Genomic DNA, 21,144 nt, shown 5'->3' on the forward strand with positions numbered 1-21,144 from the left:
GATGTGGTTATGCTTTATTATCACCTCGGCAACTTTATTTTAGTGTCCTTGTTACACGTCACATGCACTTATATACTTAATAACAGCATAATGGCATCCAACTAAAGCTATAGTAAGTATAACAATGACACCTTCAAATAAAGTGTGACCATCACCTTTAATGTATATGCATGAGTTTACCAATAATAAAATGTGATTTTACAATAACCTCATTCATTTACATAATTAGTAAAAAAAAAAGTTAAGATTTTAAATTAAAATTGATGAGTTTTTGAATCAGGCTTCGAATCTTTTAATTCACGAGTCGTTGATTAACCGTATTAAAAATGCTTATAAATGATGATGAATTTAATGATGATAAATTTAACTTGGTTGTCTCTCTCTCGGTCTCTCTCTCTCTCTCTCTCTCTCTCTCTCTCTCTCTCTCTCTCTCTCTCTCTCTCTCTCTCTCTCTCTATATATATATATATTCTAAGGTATTTCATGGACTGTTGGCATTTAAAAATACACTTATAAAGGTTTTGTGCCTTTTACATAACTTCATTGATACAGCGAGTCGATTCTATCTGAACTGTAAGATCCGATTCCACGAGTCACCGGCGCTCTCCTTTGTTAAACAACAATCGACTACCGAGAATCACAACGGACATGTTTTCAAGTATTTATCCTTGTTTTAGTCTCTTTTAAAGTCGATCTACGTGTTTTACCAGCTCCACAGACGAATGAACAGCGAATCGACTCCCAGTTCACAGAGAGTCGTCATGAGTCAGAAGGTCGTGAGGTGAGCGGGTAGAGAACAGCGACTGGCCGCCTTTAACCCCAAACATCCACAGCTTTTCCTTCCAGAGAGACTCCGGGAGAAACATGGAGAGGAAAAGGTGGGAGTGCTCGGCTCTCCCAAATGGTTGGAAAAGGGAAGAAGTGACCAGAAAGTCGGGCTTGTCCGCGGGGAAAAGTGATGTCTATTATTTTAGGTACTGCAGCGGGATTAGCCGGAGACCAGCGAGCCGAGACAAAAACTGCCTTTATATATTACTTAACAATTACTAATCCGACCTCAATTGGCTATCTTAGTATCCTAGTACGTTATTATTCCAGATTATTGTTGTTTGTCGCGCGCACATTAAACAAATCGTGTTTTGGCATCTCGTGCGAGTTAGCACTGATCGCTAATCTGCGTTAGCTGGCATGCTAACTCATTGTTTTTGTTTTGTTCCTCTCTGTTGATTTAGTTTAACTATTGTTTTGTGCTAGTTTTAATTGAAAAAAGTGTTCATTATAGAGTGACTATCGTTTATGTTCGAGTCTACACTGTTTTAATGAGAAATAGTTGCTCGTTTATTGTGATGCAGGGGCTGCAAACTTTTGGCTTTATTTAGGGAATAGCTGAAATATTAAATGCAATGTACGTTAGATATCGAAGAAATACCAGTGCACATGAATATGATGATCATATGCACTATGGTATTACCGTCTGGTACTGTCACTGTACTATGGTACCAACAGTTTAGTTGGTGTTTCTAGTGTGTCTGTGTTTATTGTGTTGCTTTACTCAATCCTCAATCCAAAGTCATTTTTACTTTTGTGGGATTTCCGCAAAGGATGTGCTTTATATTTATAATCATAGTTCAAATGCCAAATATTATTATTATTATTATTTTTCAGGGATGCACTGATATGTAAATTTTGGTAGATACCGATAATTCTTTATATCTGAAAACCGATATATTGGAATCCAAATTTTTATATCATTTTTGAGAGCCTGATTACAAAAAAAAACAAAAGTATCACCATTAATAGACACGTCCAAAGCACTTCAACATAAAAAAAAGTCAGTTTCACTTACCAGTGTAAATTTTAAAATTAATTTTACACTCCTATGGCCAATTTTCCTTACAAAAAAAAATTCTATTAATATTTCAATCAATTTAAAACCATCATGTTGAACAGTGCGCATCTGAAGCGTCTCAGCTGAAGGAAATGATCCATAATTTATCGGCTTTAATATATCAGACATCTTCTTATTGTAGATAACAATAATATTAAAAATGAACATATATCCGATATGGTGGCCGATATATTGTGCATCCCTAGTTTATTTCCATTTGTTACATTATAAAATGGTGTGTTTTTCTGTGGTGATTGATCTTTAATTGTTTGGCACAGAATTATTTGTGAAACGCGAGCTGATACTAAGTTTTCATGTTTTAAGATGCTTGGACATTTAAGTCTGCCTGGACAATAATGAATATTTCTTGAACTTTCCCTTCCTCCTTAGTCCAACAGGGAAGAAATTTCGGAGTAAGCCACAGCTGGTGCGTTATCTGGGAAACTCCATGGATCTCAGCTCCTTCGATTTCCGCACGGGGAAAATGCTCATGAGCAAACTGAACAAGAACAGGCAGCGGATACGCTACGATAACAGCCAGAGCAAGGTGAGCGTCAGGACAGAGTTCATGAAGCGTTACAATGTCCTGATAATTTACTCTCCCCACGTCATCAAACATGTTCATGTGTTTCTTCAGTTGAAAAGAAATTAAGGTTTTTGAGGAAAACATTCCAGGATTTTTCTCCGTATAGTGACTTCAATGGGGTCCAACGGGTCCAAATGTGAGTTTCAGTGCAGCTTCAAAGTCTCGACACGATCCAGCCGAGGAATAAGAGTCTCATCTAGACAAACCAACAGACATTTTATAACAAAAATAAACATTTATATACTTTTAACCACTAATGCTGCTCTTGCAAGTCCACGACTTCACACATTACCTAATCACGTTGAAAGGTCACGCGTGTTCCGGTTCAGAAATGTGGGGTACAGCAAAGTCAAGTCATCTTCATTTATATAGCGCTTTTAACAATGTAAATTGTTTCAAAGCAGCTTTACAGAGATAAGCGTATAATTTAAGGTAACAGAGATTGTTTTGGCTTTATAGCGGTTCTTTAATAAAGTTATTTTCCAGCTAAGGTTAGTTTTGATTGATTCGCTTCCGTCGCAACGATCATTTGTTATTAAATTAGGGGCCGCTAAGACGAAACCATTCTTTCTACACAGACTTTAAACGCGAACCGGTGAGAAGCGCTGATGGCGTTCACATGCGCATTAAGAATTGGTTCTATAGTTATGTGCGTTTGATTATATGTGCGCAGGTTTGGAATTCCCTACAAACCGAGCCTAAACAAAGTACTGGTGTTTCCTTATAATTTTTATACAGAATCGTATTTTATTTTGTCACTTCGGGGTAGGCAGGCAAAAAAATGTCTAATTTTCTCCTCCAACTTCATAATCGTCCGACATCGTTATTTTACCTTTTATATTTGTATTTTTTTGTAAATGGCGTTTTACTGAGTCTTTGCACATTCGCTTTGTTAAAAACTGGGTCGGTTCTTCCTCCTACGTCACGCTTGACCTTTCAACCTGATTACGTAATGTGTGTCGCATCACAACTAGTGCAAGATGAGCATTAGTGGTTAAAAGTATATAAATGTTTATTTTTGATATAAAATGTCTGCTGGTTTGTCTAGATGAGACTCTTATTCCTCGGCTGGATCGTGTCGAGACTTTGAAGCTGCACTGAAACTCACATCTGGACCTTCGACCCGTTGGACCCCATTGAAGACACTATATGGAGGAACATCCTGGAATGTTTTCCTCAAAAACCTTCATTTCTTTTCGACTGAAGAAAGAAGACATGAACATCTCGGATGACGTGGGGGAGAGTAAATCATCAGGAAATGTTTATTCTGAAGTGAAATAATCCTTTAAATCAAACTAACCAAATTTGTCAGCTGGTTGGTTTCCTGTAATGCTTTTGTCTGGATCTGTTTGTGTTGATGTTGAATGCTTTATAAGAGATGCCTGTTTGTTTGTTCAGGGTAAACCGGATCTGAACACATCACTGCCGGTCCGTCAGACAGCGTCCATCTTTAAACAGCCCGTCACCAAAGTTACAAATCACCCCAGTAACAAGGTCAAGACAGACCCTCAGAAAGCTGTGGACCAGCCCAAACAGGTAAACTGCACAGCTGATGTGTGTGTGTGTGTGTGTGTGTGTGTGTGTGTGTGTATATATATATATATATTAGGGCTGTCAGTTAAACGCGTTATTAACGGCGTAAATTTTTTTATCGCGAGATTAATGCCTAGCAAACTTTGTCATTTTTTTCACATGCTATTGCAACAACTAGTAACGTTAGTAAAACTACAACACCACACTGGATCTAGCTAGACCGGACACAAAACAACAGGCACGCCGGCCGCACACACTTGTTTGGGCTTGAGAGTGGACGAGAAGCCGCGTCTAGGACAACTTGTATTATTTATATCAGTTTATGGCCAGCAATAAAAACGCCGAATGGCACCGCCGGTGTGTGTACACTCATAGAGAATAATGTGTTCGAATTTCAAATACGAGGCGCGGCGCTTCGCTTCTTGTCCAGTGTGCGACCCCCTTTAACGTTGCGTTTTGAATGGATGAATGATGAGCGCGAGATGCCGAAATCGATGCCAATAAGATTCTGAATGGAAAGTTTACTTTTAAAAGGTTGCCAAATGGTTCCATTGACAAGACCAAAGTGATCTGTGTGTTTTGTCGTTGTGAACTGAGCGATCATCGCAGCACGTCCAGTCTGAAACACCACTTGATGGCCAAGCACACACACAGCTGATGCGAATTCTCCGCCCCTTCGTCAATATCAGGACCTCGTCAGTATTTCTTTCACCCTTTTATTGATGGACAGTGTTACATTGTGTGAGAGATTATTTGCTCAGAGTGAGAATGTTAGTGTGAAACTGAACACTACAGTATATGCCAATGTTGCTTTCAATAAAAGACATTTGCACAAAGCAAGCCGATCCACTTTTCCATGTTGATAAGAGCATTAAAATGAGAAAAAATAATGGGACAAAAAGAAATCAAGAGACATTTAGAATAGATAAAAATGTGCGATTAATCGCGAATTAACTATGACATTAATGCGATAAATCACGATTAAATATTTTAATGGTTTGACAGCACCAATATATATATATATATATATATATATATATATATATATATATATATATATATATATATATATATATATATATATACGATCAGGGTTCTAAATTAACACCCGCCAACCCGCCAAATGCGGGTTAAAATTCATTTTGGCGGGTGTTAATAAAAACTTACTAGCCAGTTTGGCCGGTGATGCATGAGGCATTACATGCAGGGATGTAGTGGAGGCTAAACGCACGTAAACGGCGTTTACGCACCTCCCAAAATTCGGAAATAGCATTTCTCCTAAGTGTGTAAATTGCGTTTATCCACCTCTAAATTTCACGCTTTTCCAGTGCGTGATCGCCGAGCGGTACATGATTCGAGCATTTGGCCCGTTAACGACAGAGCAGAACATTGAGCAGAGAGCGCAGCGCGCCGACACACACACACACACACACACGGAAGAGAACGGCGCACACACAGAGCGGAAAAGACACGCTCGTGAAGTTACTAGCTGCGAGAGAACGAAACCTGATCGCCGAACACGGAGGGGCGGGACGGAACATTTTTGGTTTTATTTTTATTTTATTTATTTTTTTGCAAAATCGTCTGTTAATGTTGGCAGCCATTACACTTGTGGAAACTACAGTGTAACTTATATTGTCTTTCTTCTGTTAATTACAGAAACTTTTTTTCTGAGTTTTCTTTAGCCTAAAGTTTGCGAGAAACCATGGAAACGAACGGACACAGAAAACACAAGAAATAAGACAAACGGAGTTGGCTAGTAAAGTAGGTTAATATTAAACGAAATGCGGCAGTGGTTTGGACAGACTTCTGGGGGCGAGAAGAGGAACGAGGCAGGGGATGAGGAGGGTAGGACAGAGAAACTAAGAAAAGAAAATGTAATGCCAAATGGCTGACGGGTCGTGAATGGCTAGTGTTTGATCACAATAATGTCATCATGTATTGTCAGGATTGCCACATGTATAGCCTACTCAAAAAAAAAAAAAAAAATTGGCTAGTGGATATTCTGATTGGCTGGTAACTTTAGAAAGTTACCAGCCACATTGGCTGGTGATCAAAAAAGTTAATTTAGAACCCTGTATACGATGTATCGCGATGCAGACGAGGTTCGCACACTATGATCTTCCGATACAGGTCTGTTGACGATCCGTAGGCATAAACTATCATCGTTTGATGGAAGGGCTTTTGTAACGTTACCCCAACTCTTTGAAATTCTATTCCCCAACACATCCGCGACCTTACATCGCTACACGATTATGTTGGATTATGTTATCCTTCTCAGTTTATTTGTATCGTTTCTATGTCATGTTTATTCGTACTTTATTGTAAAGCGACCTTGAGTTTTATGAAAGGCACTATATAAAATAAGCGTATTTATTTATTTATTTATTATTATTATTATTATTAGTTGTATTATTACACAGTGCACCTTTAAATAATGTTATGAGATTGTTTAAATATTTTTTGAATATACAAATAAGAAATGTTGGATGGATAAATCACCAGTAGGTGGCGGCAGGTGACCGTCTTTATGAGTGAGTCACTCATTCAAATGATTCGTTCAAACGTCTGATTCTGTCTTCCTGTTTTTGGTTCGTTTACATGTCTTTGGTCAGTCTAGCGTTCATATTTCATTCGATCCGCACCAGAGTTCATTTGGAAGGGGATCGAGACTCCTTTTCAGCGTCTCGATCAGCTTGTTTGGTTCAGCAGCGTTCACACTTTTTTCAAATGAAACCGCACTAACAGAGCAATCGCACTAGGGTTAGTTTTAATCAGACCAAACATGCCAAGTGTGAACACACTAAATCAACCTGGGGTGTGTTTCCCTAACACATTGTTAGCTAACTATGATTGCACGTTCCATTGAACTAGCGAACCTAGTTGGCTTTGGGAAACGCACACCTGGTCAATGAGTCCCTGTAACACCAGCAGTGGTGATGACCTTTGACCTGTTTATTTCACAGCTGTTCTGGGAAAAGAAGCTGAGTGGACTCAATACTTATGATATAGCAGAGGAGCTGGTGAAGACCATGGATCTTCCTAAAGGTTTGCAAGGTAAATCGGGAAAAGAAGCTCTCAAACATCCTTTTCTACTGAGATAGTGCCGGGTTGGGTATCGTTTGAATTTTAACGATTCCGATTTCAATAAGGTAAAAAACATCATTCATATTTAGTCTTATTGCTAAACATTTAATTGTAGCTGAATATCATGAACAGAAATCAACAGGCTAACCAACACTTACAAAAGAATTTTTTTCCTGAGGTTTAAAAACACCATAGCAAGAACAACCAGCCTAACTAATATACATTTCAAGCATTATTAAAGACAAGTAAACACTCAGTAATTAAAAAAGAACAAATAAAAAATCGACACAACTGAACAAAGATACGATTAAAATAAACAGTGTTTTTAGATTTTCAGGTACAGAAGCTAATCAAATGTGAAATAACACTGCACTCTATAAATAAAATATACATTACAAATATAGCTAGAAAAGTTATTCAGTCAAGTCAAAATGTCTGTTGTTGTTTGATTAGTTATTATATAGACGGCAGCAGGAATAATAAGGCTGCTGTCACTTTAAGAGTTTCCCAATAGAGTTACACACGCACAGAAAACAGCGCGCGAGTCGTCTCGCACTTGAATAGTTTAAAGTCATAATGAAATGCTCACAAAGGAATCGATAAGAGGAACCGAAATTCCAGAATTGGAATCAATTTTCGATTCCCAACCCTGCATAAGAGCTTCTGATCATTTCCTACAGAAATGCACTGAATTAATGCAGTATTGTGTTTGTAAAGTGTGTGATGTTTGACCCGGCAGGTGTTGGTCCAGGTTACTCAGATAAGACGCTTCTCTCGGCTCTGGCGAGCGCTCTGCACACGAGCTCGGCTCCCATCACGGGTCAGCTGTCCGCCGCTGTGGAGAAAAACCCCGGCGTTTGGCTCAACACCACACAGCCGCTCTGCAAAGCCTTCATGGTGACCGATGAAGACATCAGGTACACACTGCTGGTAGAGATCTACACCGGCTTTAAACTGAAGCCTGTCCCTGAAATCATTTAACCCGACCCGACCATTACGGTTATATTTCTTAGCCTGAACCCGAGGTCCGTTTCTCACAGTAAATAACTTCTTTTTTTGCAATATGCTGCATTTTATGCTTGCTTGCAATGATAATTAAAGGATAGTTCACCTAAAAATGAAAACTGTCAGTAATCACTCTCCCTCATGTTGTTCAACCCCGTCAGACTCTCGTTCATCTTCAGACACTAATGAAGATATTTCTGATTCAATCTGAGAGCTGGATCACTCCTCCATAGGCTTCTCTGTTAGTGAAACTCCATACTCCAGTAGTAAAGTCAATGAGCTGGAGTCCAATGCGATAATGTTAACTAGCATATGACCTGAACACAACTAAAATTAAAGAAAGAAAGAGAAAAAGAAAATATATACACTACCGGTCAAAAGTTTTAGATCGGTAAGATTTTTTATGTTTTTAAAAGAAGTCTCTTCTGCTCACCAAGGCTGCATTTATTTGATAAAAAAAATATAATAAAAAAAATACTATATGAAATATTATGACAATTTAAAATGACTGTTTTCTATTTTAATATATTTTAAAATGTAATTTATTCCTGTGATCAAAGCTGAATGTTCAGCATCATTACTCCAGTCTTCAGTGTCACATGATCCTTCACAAATCACTCTAATATGATGATTTGATGCTCAAGAAACATTCATCATTATTATCAAAGTTGAAAACTGTGTACAATTTTTTTTCCAAAATTCTTTGATGAACAGAAAGTTCAAAAGAACAGCATTTATTTAAAATAGAATATTTTCTAACATTATGAATGTCTTTACTGTCACTTTTGATCGGTTTAACTCATCCTTGATGAATAAAAGTATTGATTTATTTTATTTCTTTCCCCCAAAAATAAAATTAAAATTCTTACTGACCCCAAACTTTTGAACGGTCGTGTTTAATGTTACAAAAGCTTTAGATTTCAGATAAATGCTGTTCTTTTGAACTTTCTATTCATCATAGCATCATGAAATGAAAATGTACACAACTGTTTTCAACACTGATAATAATCATAAGTGTTTCTTGAGCATCAAATCCTCATATTAGAGTGATTTCTGAAGGATCATGTGACACTGAAGACTGGAGTAATGATGCTGAACATTCAGCTTTGATCACAGGAATAAATTACACTTTACTATATATTCACATAGAAAACAGCTGATTTACATTGTCATAATATTTCACAATATTACTGTTTTTGTTTGTATTTTTAATCAAATAAATGCAGCTTTGGTGAGCAGAAGAGACTTCTTTTAAAAACAGTAAAAATCTTACCGATCTAAAACTTTTGACCGGTAGTGTATATATGAAGAGTTCAGATGCAATGCATCAAGTGCCATTGAAATTTTCTTATAGAATGATCATTTTTATAAAGCTTGTATATTTAAGTTCAGTAATTTCACTTAAATGACAGTTAATAGGTAATTTGCATTGCCATTTAAGTGAAATTACTGAACTTAAATATACAAGCTTGATAAAAATTATCATTCTAGAAGAAAATTTCAGACGGCACTTAGAGGCTTTTGCATATATATATATTTGTGTCTGTGGTTTAGTGATAACACTTTACAATAAGGTTCATTAGTTAACATTAGTTAATGTATCAACTAACACGAACTAACAATGAGCAATACATTTGTTACTGTATTTGTTAATCTTTGTTAATGTTAGTTAATAAAAAATACAGCTGTTCATTGTTAGGTCATGTTAGTTCACGGTGCATTAACTAATGTTAACAAGATTTCAATAAAGAATTAGTAAATGTTGAAATTAACATCAACCAAGATTAATAAATGCTGTATATGTGCAGTTCATTATTAGCTCATGTTGACTAATGAACCTTATTGTAAAGTGTGACCCAGTAAATGAGTAATCTGTGTTGGAAACTCCAGAAGGCCTTTAATGAACATGACCGATATTTGGATGCGTTAATGGTTGATTGAGATGATCTGAATGATGGTGTTGTTTCCACAGAAAGCAGGAGGATCTGGTGTTTAGCGTGAGGAAGAGGCTGGAGGAGGCGCTCATGGCAGACATGCTCGCGCACATAGAGGAGGAGGCCGGAGACGCCAGATCCCCGAAGGAAGAGTCCAACGATGAGGAGATGGAGACTGTATAGCTGTAAGAGACTGTATAGAGAGACTGTATAGCTGTAAGAGACTGTATAGAGAGACTGTATAGCTGTAAGAGACTGTATAGAGAGACTGTATAGCTGTAAGAGACTGTATAGAGAGACTGTATAGCTGTAAGAGACTGTATAGCTGTAAGAGACTGTATAAGAGACTGTATAGCTGTAAGAGACTGTATAGAGAGACTGTATAGCTGTAAGAGACTGTATAGAGAGACTGTATAGCTGTAAGAGACTGTATAAGAGACTGTATAGCTGTAAGAGACTGTATAGCTGTAAGAGACTGTATAGAGAGACTGTATAGCTGTAAGAGACTGTATAGAGAGACTGTATAGCTGTAAGAGACTGTATAGAGAGACTGTATAGCTGTAAGAGACTGTATAAGAGACTGTATAGCTATAAGAGACTATAGCTGTAAGAGACTGTATAAGAGACTGTATAGCTGTAAGAGACTGTATAAGAGACTGTATAGCTGTAAGAGACTGTATAAGAGACTGTATAGCTGTAAGAGACTGTATAAGAGACTGTATAGCTGTAAGAGACTGTATAGCTGTAAGAGACTGTATAGAGAGACTGTATAGCTGTAAGAGACTGTATAGAGAGACTGTATAGCTGTAAGAGACTGTATAGAGAGACTGTATAGCTGTAAGAGACTGTATAAGAGACTGTATAGCTATAAGAGACTATAGCTGTAAGAGACTGTATAAGAGACTGTATAGCTGTAAGAGACTGTATAAGAGACTGTATAGCTGTAAGAGACTGTATAAGAGACTGTATAGCTGTAAGAGACTGTATAAGAGACTGTATAGCTGTAAGAGACTGTATAAGAGACTGTATAGCTGTAAGAGACTGTATAAGAGACTGTATAGCTGTAAGAGACTGTATAAGAGACTGTATAGCTGTAAGAGACTGTATAAGAGACTGTATAGCTGTAAGAGACTGTATAAGAGACTGTATAGCTATAAGAGACTATAGCTGTAAGAGACTGTATAAGAGACTGTATAGCTGTAAGAGACTGTATAGAGAGACTGTATAGCTGTAAGAGACTGTATAAGAGACTGTATAGCTGTAAGAGACTGTATAAGAGACTGTATAGCTGTAAGAGACTGTATAAGAGACTGTATAGCTGTAAGAGACTGTATAGAGAGACTGTATAGCTGTAAGAGACTGTATAAGAGACTGTATAAGAGACTGTATAAGAGACTGTATAAGAGACTGTATAGCTGTAAGAGACTGTATAAGAGACTGTATAGCTGTAAGAGACTGTATAGAGAGACTGTATAGCTGTAAGAGACTGTATAGAGAGACTGTATAGCTGTAAGAGACTGTATAAGAGACTGTATAGCTGTAAGAGACTGTATAGCTGTAAGAGACTGTATAGAGAGACTGTATAGCTGTAAGAGACTGTATAGAGAGACTGTATAGCTGTAAGAGACTGTATAGAGAGACTGTATAGCTGTAAGAGACTGTATAAGAGACTGTATAGCTATAAGAGACTATAGCTGTAAGAGACTGTATAAGAGACTGTATAGCTGTAAGAGACTGTATAAGAGACTGTATAGCTGTAAGAGACTGTATAAGAGACTGTATAGCTGTAAGAGACTGTATAAGAGACTGTATAGCTGTAAGAGACTGTATAGCTGTAAGAGACTGTATAGAGAGACTGTATAGCTGTAAGAGACTGTATAGAGAGACTGTATAGCTGTAAGAGACTGTATAGAGAGACTGTATAGCTGTAAGAGACTGTATAAGAGACTGTATAGCTATAAGAGACTATAGCTGTAAGAGACTGTATAAGAGACTGTATAGCTGTAAGAGACTGTATAAGAGACTGTATAGCTGTAAGAGACTGTATAAGAGACTGTATAGCTGTAAGAGACTGTATAAGAGACTGTATAGCTGTAAGAGACTGTATAAGAGACTGTATAGCTGTAAGAGACTGTATAAGAGACTGTATAGCTGTAAGAGACTGTATAAGAGACTGTATAGCTGTAAGAGACTGTATAAGAGACTGTATAGCTGTAAGAGACTGTATAAGAGACTGTATAGCTATAAGAGACTATAGCTGTAAGAGACTGTATAAGAGACTGTATAGCTGTAAGAGACTGTATAGAGAGACTGTATAGCTGTAAGAGACTGTATAAGAGACTGTATAGCTGTAAGAGACTGTATAAGAGACTGTATAGCTGTAAGAGACTGTATAAGAGACTGTATAGCTGTAAGAGACTGTATAGAGAGACTGTATAGCTGTAAGAGACTGTATAAGAGACTGTATAAGAGACTGTATAAGAGACTGTATAAGAGACTGTATAGCTGTAAGAGACTGTATAGAGAGACTGTATAGCTGTAAGAGACTGTATAAGAGACTGTATAGCTGTAAGAGACTGTATAGCTGTAAGAGACTGTATAAGAGACTGTATAGCTGTAAGAGACTGTATAAGAGACTGTATAGCTGTAAGAGACTGTATAGAGAGACTGTATAGCTGTAAGAGACTGTATAAGAGACTGTATAGCTGTAAGAGACTGTATAAGAGACTGTATAGCTGTAAGAGACTGTATAAGAGACTGTATAGCTGTAAGAGACTGTATAGAGAGACTGTATAGCTGTAAGAGACTGTATAAGAGACTGTATAGCTGTAAGAGACACAACAAATCATTCTTCCTTCGGGAAACGGTTCACCCGATTAAGGCGAGACACGACAGGCAAAAACATAGTTTTTTTTTTTACTGGTCAATTTTGAGATTTTTGGATATTTGTCTTCAATAACATCTTCTTTCAGACTTGTGGTGTAAAAAAGTCTGAAATACACATTTAGGTCTTTATTTTACTACACTGTGTCTGTTTGCGTCTGTAGATTTCTCATAAATTCAACAAAAGTTGGCTTTCTAAATCACATACACTGTTAGAAAGCTCTCTCTCCTGTACAATGCTGTCGGATCCAAATATGGTCATTTCCTTTTTATCAGCAACCAATCGTGAAAGTAAAAGGGCTGAATGCGCATCTCATTGGCTGATATAAATCTTTAAAGCCCGTTTTCTCAAAATGACTTTTCTCTCTGAAATCTCCACTTCAGTAGCACCGATATACACCAAACTCTCCAGTACCTAGTTATATTATGAAGACATTTACAGAGGGATTTGTAAATATATTATTCCTAGCCTGATTTATATAACATTTTATTCAAAAAAACATGGCGAAAATCATTTTTTAAGGCTATTGACAGTATATTCTGATTTACAGGATAACAAAAGTAGATACCCATAAATCCCTCTGTAATTTTTTTCCCATCTAATATGTGAACACAATGAAAAAATAAATTTTAACCTGGCTGTATCCAATACTCAGATTTCATTTTATTAAATATATGCAAATTACCGCATATTTAATTAGATATTGCCTGATTTGCATATTTAAACATTAAATTACAGAAAACTTGTAATACATTTTTTTTTTCTCATCTTAATGTAGGTAATCAACTGGGAAAGTTTCATGGTGATATCTGCTAGTTAAACATTTTACCCTATTCACCTGTAGTGTCTCGCCTTAACACAATTCATCTAGTTTTTTTACGGATAGATTATAGAAGTTTTAAAAATTATACAATGTCCCTTTTAATTTTTTAACGATTGTAGAAATGTGCAATTCTTCTGTTTAAAATACTGGTAACACTTTATTTTACAGTGTCCTTGTTACATATTTTACATGTACTTACCGTAGTAATAATGTAGTTGCTTAATATTACTCAGTACTTAAATATATAATTACACTGTAACAATGACATCTTAAACTAAAGTGTAACCGTTAAGATTATTATAAATTTAACCATTATGCAACATGATAAAAATGTGACTACAGTTTCATTGACTAATACCAGACTAACATGCCCAGACACTTAGTCAACTCAAACCTGACTAAACAAAAACAGAACAAGGTTGTGTAACACTTTATTTTAGGCTGATGTAGTTTCATGTTTCTACATGTACTTACTATAGTAATAACAGTAAATGATGCATAATTACAAGTATAGTTACATGTAGTTAATTAATATTACACTCGATACTTATTTGAGTAAGTACAATGTAACTACATCACTTTAAAATAAAGGGTCACACTTTATTTGAAGGTGTCCGTGTTACATGGTTACTATATATTTAAGTGCTGAGTGATATTAATTAACAACATGTAGTTAATATTAGGGATGCACTGATATGAACACTGGCCGATACCGATAATTCTTTACATTTGAAAGCCGATAACCGATATATTAGCTGATAAATCTTAATCCAAATTATTATATATTTTTTGAGAGCCTGATTACAAAAACAAAAGTCTCCATTATAAGCCACGTCCCAAACACATAATTATATGGCAAGCCGTTTTAACTGTTATTCATTTGCAGGATATGAATTGTTGATATCAAGAATTACATTTTTGATATCAGCAATTACATTTTTTGATATCAACAATTACATTTTTTGATATCAACAATTACATTTTTTGATATCAACAATTGATTTTGAATTTTTGCCTATGGTGACATTTCACTAGTGAAAATACAATGACAGATATCAAGAATTATAGTTTTTACTAGTTGAAATTCAATTGTTGATATCAAGAATTATCATTTTAACTAGTGAAAATTTAATTTCTGATATCAAAAATAGCCATTGTTACTAGTAGAAATCTAATTCCTGATATCAATAACTATCGATTTAACTAGTGAAAATTGATTTGTTGATATCAAGGACTCATATCCTGGAAATGAATAAAAGTTAAAACGGCTTGCCATACAATTATGATGTTCTCATTATAATGTCATGTAGCCGATATGACAGACTTGTTGCACTTTACTATATTTTCCTTTTTTGAAGCGATTCCAATCATATTTCAAACCCATCATGTTGAACAGTGAGCATCTGAAGTGTCTCAGCTGAAATATATTAATACATTATTTATCAGCTTTAATATATCAGCCAAATTTTCTTATCAGGCCAATAACGATAACATTAAAAATGAACATATATCGGCCGATACCGATATGGTGGGTTGATATATCATGCATCCCTACTTACTATATAATTACGGTTAGAGTTTGGTTTAGGGTTAGCAACATGTTTTATGCATAATTTACTGTTTTTTTACTATATTAAGAACATGTAAAATTACATCTAAAATAAAGTGTTACCAAGTAAAGCGTAACCCACAATATACACACTTTCGCGTACTCTAAATATAAGAAACTTTTTCACTTTTTGTTACATTTTCCGTTGTATTTATACTGTCTATAACAGGGGTGCCCAACCCTGCTCCTGCCGATCCACTGTCCTGCACAGTTCATCTCCTACCCTAATCAAACACACCTGCCTTTAATTTTCAAGCGATCCTGAAGACCTTAATTGGTTGCTTCAGGTGTGTTTGATTAGGGTTGGAGATGAACTGTGCAGGACAGTGGATCGGCAGGAGCAGGGTTGGGCACCCCTGGTCTATAACATATTTCCTTCCACTGCTGTTTTACTATCAGGAAAACGAGAGTATGGATGCGCATGAATCGAAAAAGATCTATTTGCTCTAAATTTTGCTTTCGTATAACTCCCTCTAATGTCACGGCATTATGTCCGCTTCAGCGCATTCATGCGTGTCGGGGAATGGGCTGATGGTCCAGTACGGATGTGTGCATTATCTTGTTTGCCAAGTTCAAGGGTCCATTAAAAGGCTTCCAACAGTAAAAAGTGCTCAAAAGTTGGCTTTCGGTAGGGCAGTGCATCATATTTAATGAATTAAAAGGGTTCGTTCACCCAAGAATGAAAATTCTGTCAGTAATCACTCTTCCTCATGTTGTTCCAACCCCATAAGACTTTCGTTCATCTTCAGAACACAAATGAAGATATTTTTGATGCAGTCTGAGAGCTGTCTCACTCCTCCATAGGCTTCTCTGTTAGTGAAACTTGAACGTCAGATTTTACGTCAGAATGGAGGCTCAGTATTGGCCAGCATCACACACATGACCAGCGTCGGCCAATAGTGAGCCTACATTCTGACGTAAAATCTATAACATAGAAGCCTATGGAGGAGTGAGACAGCTCTCAGATTTAATCAGAAATATCTTAATTTGTATTCTGAAGATGAACGAAAGTCTTACGGGGTTGAACAACATGAGGGAGAGTAATTACTGACAGAGCTTTCATTTCTGGGAGAACTAACCCTTTAACTCTGTGTTGATGGGCTCAGTGTGTGTTGTCATATGCCAAGTTTAATGGTTTATGAAAAAACATTGGTACAGAAAAAAATTATAAAAATGTGGATTTTGTTTGTTGTCCTATACAAAAAGGGACTTTTTCATGTTTCACAAGATCAAAACCCCCTTTATTACACAACTTTTGTGGGTTTTAATGCATCCTTGCAGGTGCAGAGGAATGCTTATCATCTTCTTCCAATTCTAACAGTGTTTATTGTGAGCAGAGCTGTAGACAAAGCCTCACGCTTCATCCTCATAGACAAACTGCTCTGACCAAATCCAACATTTGAGCACTTTTTATCAGCCCAATGCGTTGAAGCGGACATAATGGCGTGATATTAGAGGTATACTGAGGTTTACGAAAACCAAATTTAGAGCAAATAGATCTTTATTGATTCATGCACATCCAAACTCTCGTTTTCTTCATAGTAAAACGGCAGTGACACTCAAAGGAAATATGTCATAGACAGTATAAAACGAAAATGATAAATTACAATACCGTGCACATGTGAAAAGTTTCTCGTGTGCACGCAAAAGTCTGTATATTTTTCATTTTTGCAAAGCTCTATATTAGAGAAACGATGAATTTTGAACCAATTTCTTCAGATCTTTATTCCAGTGCTTGTAATAGCCGTGTTTCCACTGTCGGGCCTGAAGCTCCACAGCGCTTCACTAACACACGCGTCTCTGGAACGACGTCTCGCTAACCCAGCATTTCACCAACAAATGGAAGTTTTATCAGAAAACTAACAGCGAGATCGCAAAACAAACATGACAAAAGTGACCGTTTACTGCCATTTTTGTGGTTTACTTGAATATTTAAAATCCAAGAATCGATGTTTTACCACAGGTTTACAATAAAAAGTGATTTATTTAATTAATTTGTGTCAAAATTGCACATTAGTCACACAGATATAAAGTGGTTTACCGTTATTTCACAAAAGAAAGAGAACACACTTTGCTTATTCAGTCGCGTCTGTTTCTGTTTATTTGTTACAGGATATTACATCACATTTAAAGAATGATAATTTCTACAAATATGCCACAAAAAATACGACCTTGAGGAGCTTTAGCACTCTCTCCCAATATTTCAGTCAGAGAAATGGAGGAAGCTCACGGAAAAAAAGTTGCTTTATTTTATGATCAGTTAAGCGGAGATAAATATGAATCTCTCAGACAGTCTGGTATAAAGAGATGAGACACACTGACAGATAAAATAAACATGATTGTGATAGCCTTTATGATTTGTCTGATTTCTTCAAGCGGTCGTATTGACCATGTTTACTATGGTAATGGTTTAGTGCGCATAGTCTTTTGCATCGCGTATCAAAATTTCTACCTTATACGGTGATCAGAATCCACATCAGATCACAAGCAGAAGGCATTCAAACATGAAAGTGAGTTTTGAGGTAAATTATTTTAAAAGTCTTTAATGCTGACAGAATCGTCCGGCGCTGGCGTCTCCAGACTCAGGTAAACTCCGCCTCTGTTCGTAACCACTCCTCTAGCCCGAGCTGGCCCGCTCTGGACCAAGGTATTCAACGAGCCAGAAAATCCTGGCTGTTGGCCCCGAGTAAGCTCTGACGATGCCCAATCAAGCCCCGGAAGTGACTGGAAACGGCCCAACAGTGGAAATGCGACACGCACGCTCTAGCACACCCGCTTTTGGCCCGACTGTGGAAACGTGACACGCATGCACTAGCACACCCGCTTTTGGCCCGACTGTGGAAACGCGACACGCACGCACTAGCACGCCCGCTTTTGGCCCGACTGTGGAAACGTGACACGCATGCACTAGCACACCCGCTTTTGGCCCGACTGTGGAAACGTGACACGCACGCTCTAGCACACCCGCTTTTGGCCCGACTGTGGAAACGTGACACGCATGCACTAGCACACCCGCTTTTGGCCCGACTGTGGAAACGCGACACGCACGCACTAGCACGCCCGCTTTTGGCCCGACTGTGGAAACGCGACACGCATGCACTAGCACGCCCGCTTTTGGCCCGACTGTGGAAACGCGACACGCACGCACTAGCATGCACTAGCACGCCCACTTTTGGCCCAACTGTGGAAATGGGACTAGCATGCACTAGCACGCACTAGCACGCCCACTTTTGGCCTGACTGTGGAAACACGACACGCACGCACTAGCACACACGCTTTTGGCCCGACTGTGGAAACGCGACACGCACGCACTAGCATGCACTAGCACGCCCACTTTTGGCCCAACTGTGGAAACGCGACTAGCATGCACTAGCACGCCCGCTTTTGGCCCAACAGTGGAAACGCGACACGCACGCACTAGCACGCCCGCTTTTGGCCCGACTGTGGAAACGCGACACGCACGCACTAGCACGCCCGCCTTTGGCCCGACTGGAAACGCGACTAGCACGCACTAGCATGCACTAGCACGCACGCTTTTGGCCCGACTGTGGAAATGCGACTAGCACGCACTAGCACGTCCGCTTTTGGCCCAACTGTGGAAACGCGACACGCACGCACTAGCACGCCCGCTTTTGGCCCGACTGGAAACGCGACTAGCACGCACTAGCATGCACTAGCACGCACGCTTTTGGCCCAACTGTGGAAACGCGACTAGCATGCACTAGCACGTCCGCTTTTGGCCCAACTGTGGAAACGCGACACGCACGCACTAGCACACCCGCTTTTGGCCCGACTATGAAAACGCGACACGCACGCACTAGCACGCCCGCTTTTGGCCCGACTATGAAAACGTGACACGCACGCACTAGCACGCCCGCTTTTGGCCCGACTGTGGAAACGCGACTAGCACGCACTAGCACGCCCGCTTTTGGCCCAACAGTGGAAAAGCGACACACACGCACTAGCACGCCCGCTTTTGGCCCGACTGTGGAAACGCGACTAGCACGCACTAGCACGCACTAGAACGCCTGCTTTTGGCCCGACTGGAAACGCGACTAGCATGCACTAGCACACCCGCTTTTGGCCCGACTGTGGAAACGCGGCTATTACAAGTTTTTCAATCTCTCTAAGAAGTGTTGATGTTGTTTGATTGTAATGCTTTTTTATCTCTCTCTCTCTCTCTCTCTCTCTCTCTCTCTCTCTCTCTCTCTCTCTCTCTGTGTGTGTTCGCAGGGTTGATCGGTGGCGACGGGAACAACCTGGACGACAGTATTCCCCCTCCCCCCGACACAAACCCAAAGACTCGGAGCGGATCCCTATGCAGAAAACAAGCCCTCTCTCCCTGACGTTCTGCTCTAACTCGACTGTGAAACTTCATGTTTTACTCCCGTAACATTTCAAGCAGTTTTTATAAAACTAAATGTGCTTTAACTGCTCTATTTTTGTATATCAGATTTCTGACGTCCTCCATCACGTGTGTCCGTTAGGTTCGACTGAGGTTTCGGGTGTTTTTTTTTTTTTGTTTTCAGACATTGTAAGCTAAGATCATGCAACATCAGTTTTACACAAATCAGTTTTTTACACATAAGCAAAAATGCCATGTTTTTATGACTAATAATGACTCTGAAATACTGTACTAGCAGTGCATATAGTTGTGTGATGGCTGGTACAGATATGGTGCTCAACTTTTGTCCTGTTTCTTTACATTTTAGCTTTTGTTACGATGCCGTTTGAGCGTAGACATGACATTAGCTTTTACGTTGGTGCTTTTACTTGTTTCCCCATCAAGCCTTGTATCCATTGTGTACATGACATCATTAAAGTTCAGTGAAAAAGACTGTTTTACTGTATTTCTGGGGCTTTTCTGACCACATCAGATCAGATCAAGCACTGATGCGGTATGATTTATGATTATGATTTATGATTATGGACTGAAAACCTGATGGTTACAGTACAAAACTCTGATTATTTCCCTGTGTTGTTTGTCAGTAAGGCTTGATTGTGATTTACACTTATTCTTCACACAGCCACGGTTTCCCTTAATAGATTTACTCACACCCTTACATTTTTTTCTTATTTGATATCATATATGAAATATGGAGGGGACGTGGTTTTGTATGTTGGTCCTTTATTTGCAAGAAACATTTTTGAGGATGCAATCCTTGTAGCTGAAGGAGAGATAATTTTGTATACATGGCAAATAAAAGTCTTTCAACACGTCAACGTGTGCAGGACGTCTTTTAATTCATTTGCTTGCTCAAAAATACAGTAAAATCTGCAAAATTATGAAATATTACAATTCAAAATGGCCGTTTTTTATGTGAATATGTTAAAATGTAATTTATTTATTTATTTCAGCATCATAACTCCAGTCTTCAGTGTCACATGATCCTCCAGAAATCACTCTAATATGATGATTTGATGCTCAAGAAACATTTATGATTATTATCAATGTTGAAAACAGCTTCATATTTTTTGGTGGAAACTGCAACTTTTTATTTTTCAGGATTCTCTGATGAGTAGAAGCATTTATTTGGAATAGAATCTTTGGTAACGTTATAAATGTCTTTTGATCAATTTAATACGCCCTTGCTGAATTAAAGTTTTAATATTAATATTTTTTTCTTACTGACCCCAAACTTTTAAACGGTAGTGAATAATGTTAGAAAATCTTTTGATCACAGGAAATAAATTACATTTTACAATATATTCACATAGAAAACAGTTATTTTGAAATCGCAAGAATATTTCACGATACTATAAATGTAACCTTTATATATTTATTAATTTAGGAA

At 38.0% G+C, this 21,144-nt stretch overlaps 1 protein-coding gene across 3 annotated transcripts; it reads left to right on the forward strand.

The window, feature by feature from the left end:
* Positions 1-485: 485 nt before the first annotated feature.
* On the forward strand, positions 486-20,572 carry mbd3a (methyl-CpG binding domain protein 3a). 3 transcript variants are annotated; one of them, XM_081375307.1, is made up of 7 exons: positions 486-878; positions 2,279-2,435; positions 3,873-4,010; positions 6,974-7,064; positions 7,834-8,011; positions 10,072-10,218; positions 19,583-20,572. In XM_081375307.1, exons 1-6 carry the CDS (start codon positions 865-867, stop codon positions 10,214-10,216), a joined length of 723 nt encoding a protein of 240 aa, XP_081231433.1. In that variant the 5' UTR covers positions 486-864; the 3' UTR covers positions 10,217-10,218; positions 19,583-20,572. The 3 variants fall into 3 exon arrangements, with proteins under 3 accessions (XP_081231433.1, XP_081231432.1, XP_081231431.1); XM_081375306.1 differs by having other exon boundaries at positions 486-781; XM_081375305.1 differs by having other exon boundaries at positions 637-974.
* Positions 20,573-21,144: the final 572 nt, after the last annotated feature.

Source organism: Scardinius erythrophthalmus (assembly GCF_964197995.2).
Source record: "Scardinius erythrophthalmus genome assembly, chromosome: 9".
In the NCBI taxonomy this organism is placed as follows: domain Eukaryota; kingdom Metazoa; phylum Chordata; class Actinopteri; order Cypriniformes; family Leuciscidae; genus Scardinius; species Scardinius erythrophthalmus.

Coding starts and splice junctions, on each gene's coding strand:
- mbd3a (XM_081375305.1), top strand. CDS start 865: ATGGAGAGGAAAAGGTGGGAGTGCTCGGCTCTCCCAAATGGTTGGAAA. Junction 975..2,278: donor AGTGATGTCTATTATTTTAG/GTACTGCAGCGG, acceptor CTTCCTCCTTAG/TCCAACAGGGAAGAAATTTC. Junction 7,065..7,833: donor TCTTCCTAAAGGTTTGCAAG/GTAAATCGGGAA, acceptor TTGACCCGGCAG/GTGTTGGTCCAGGTTACTCA.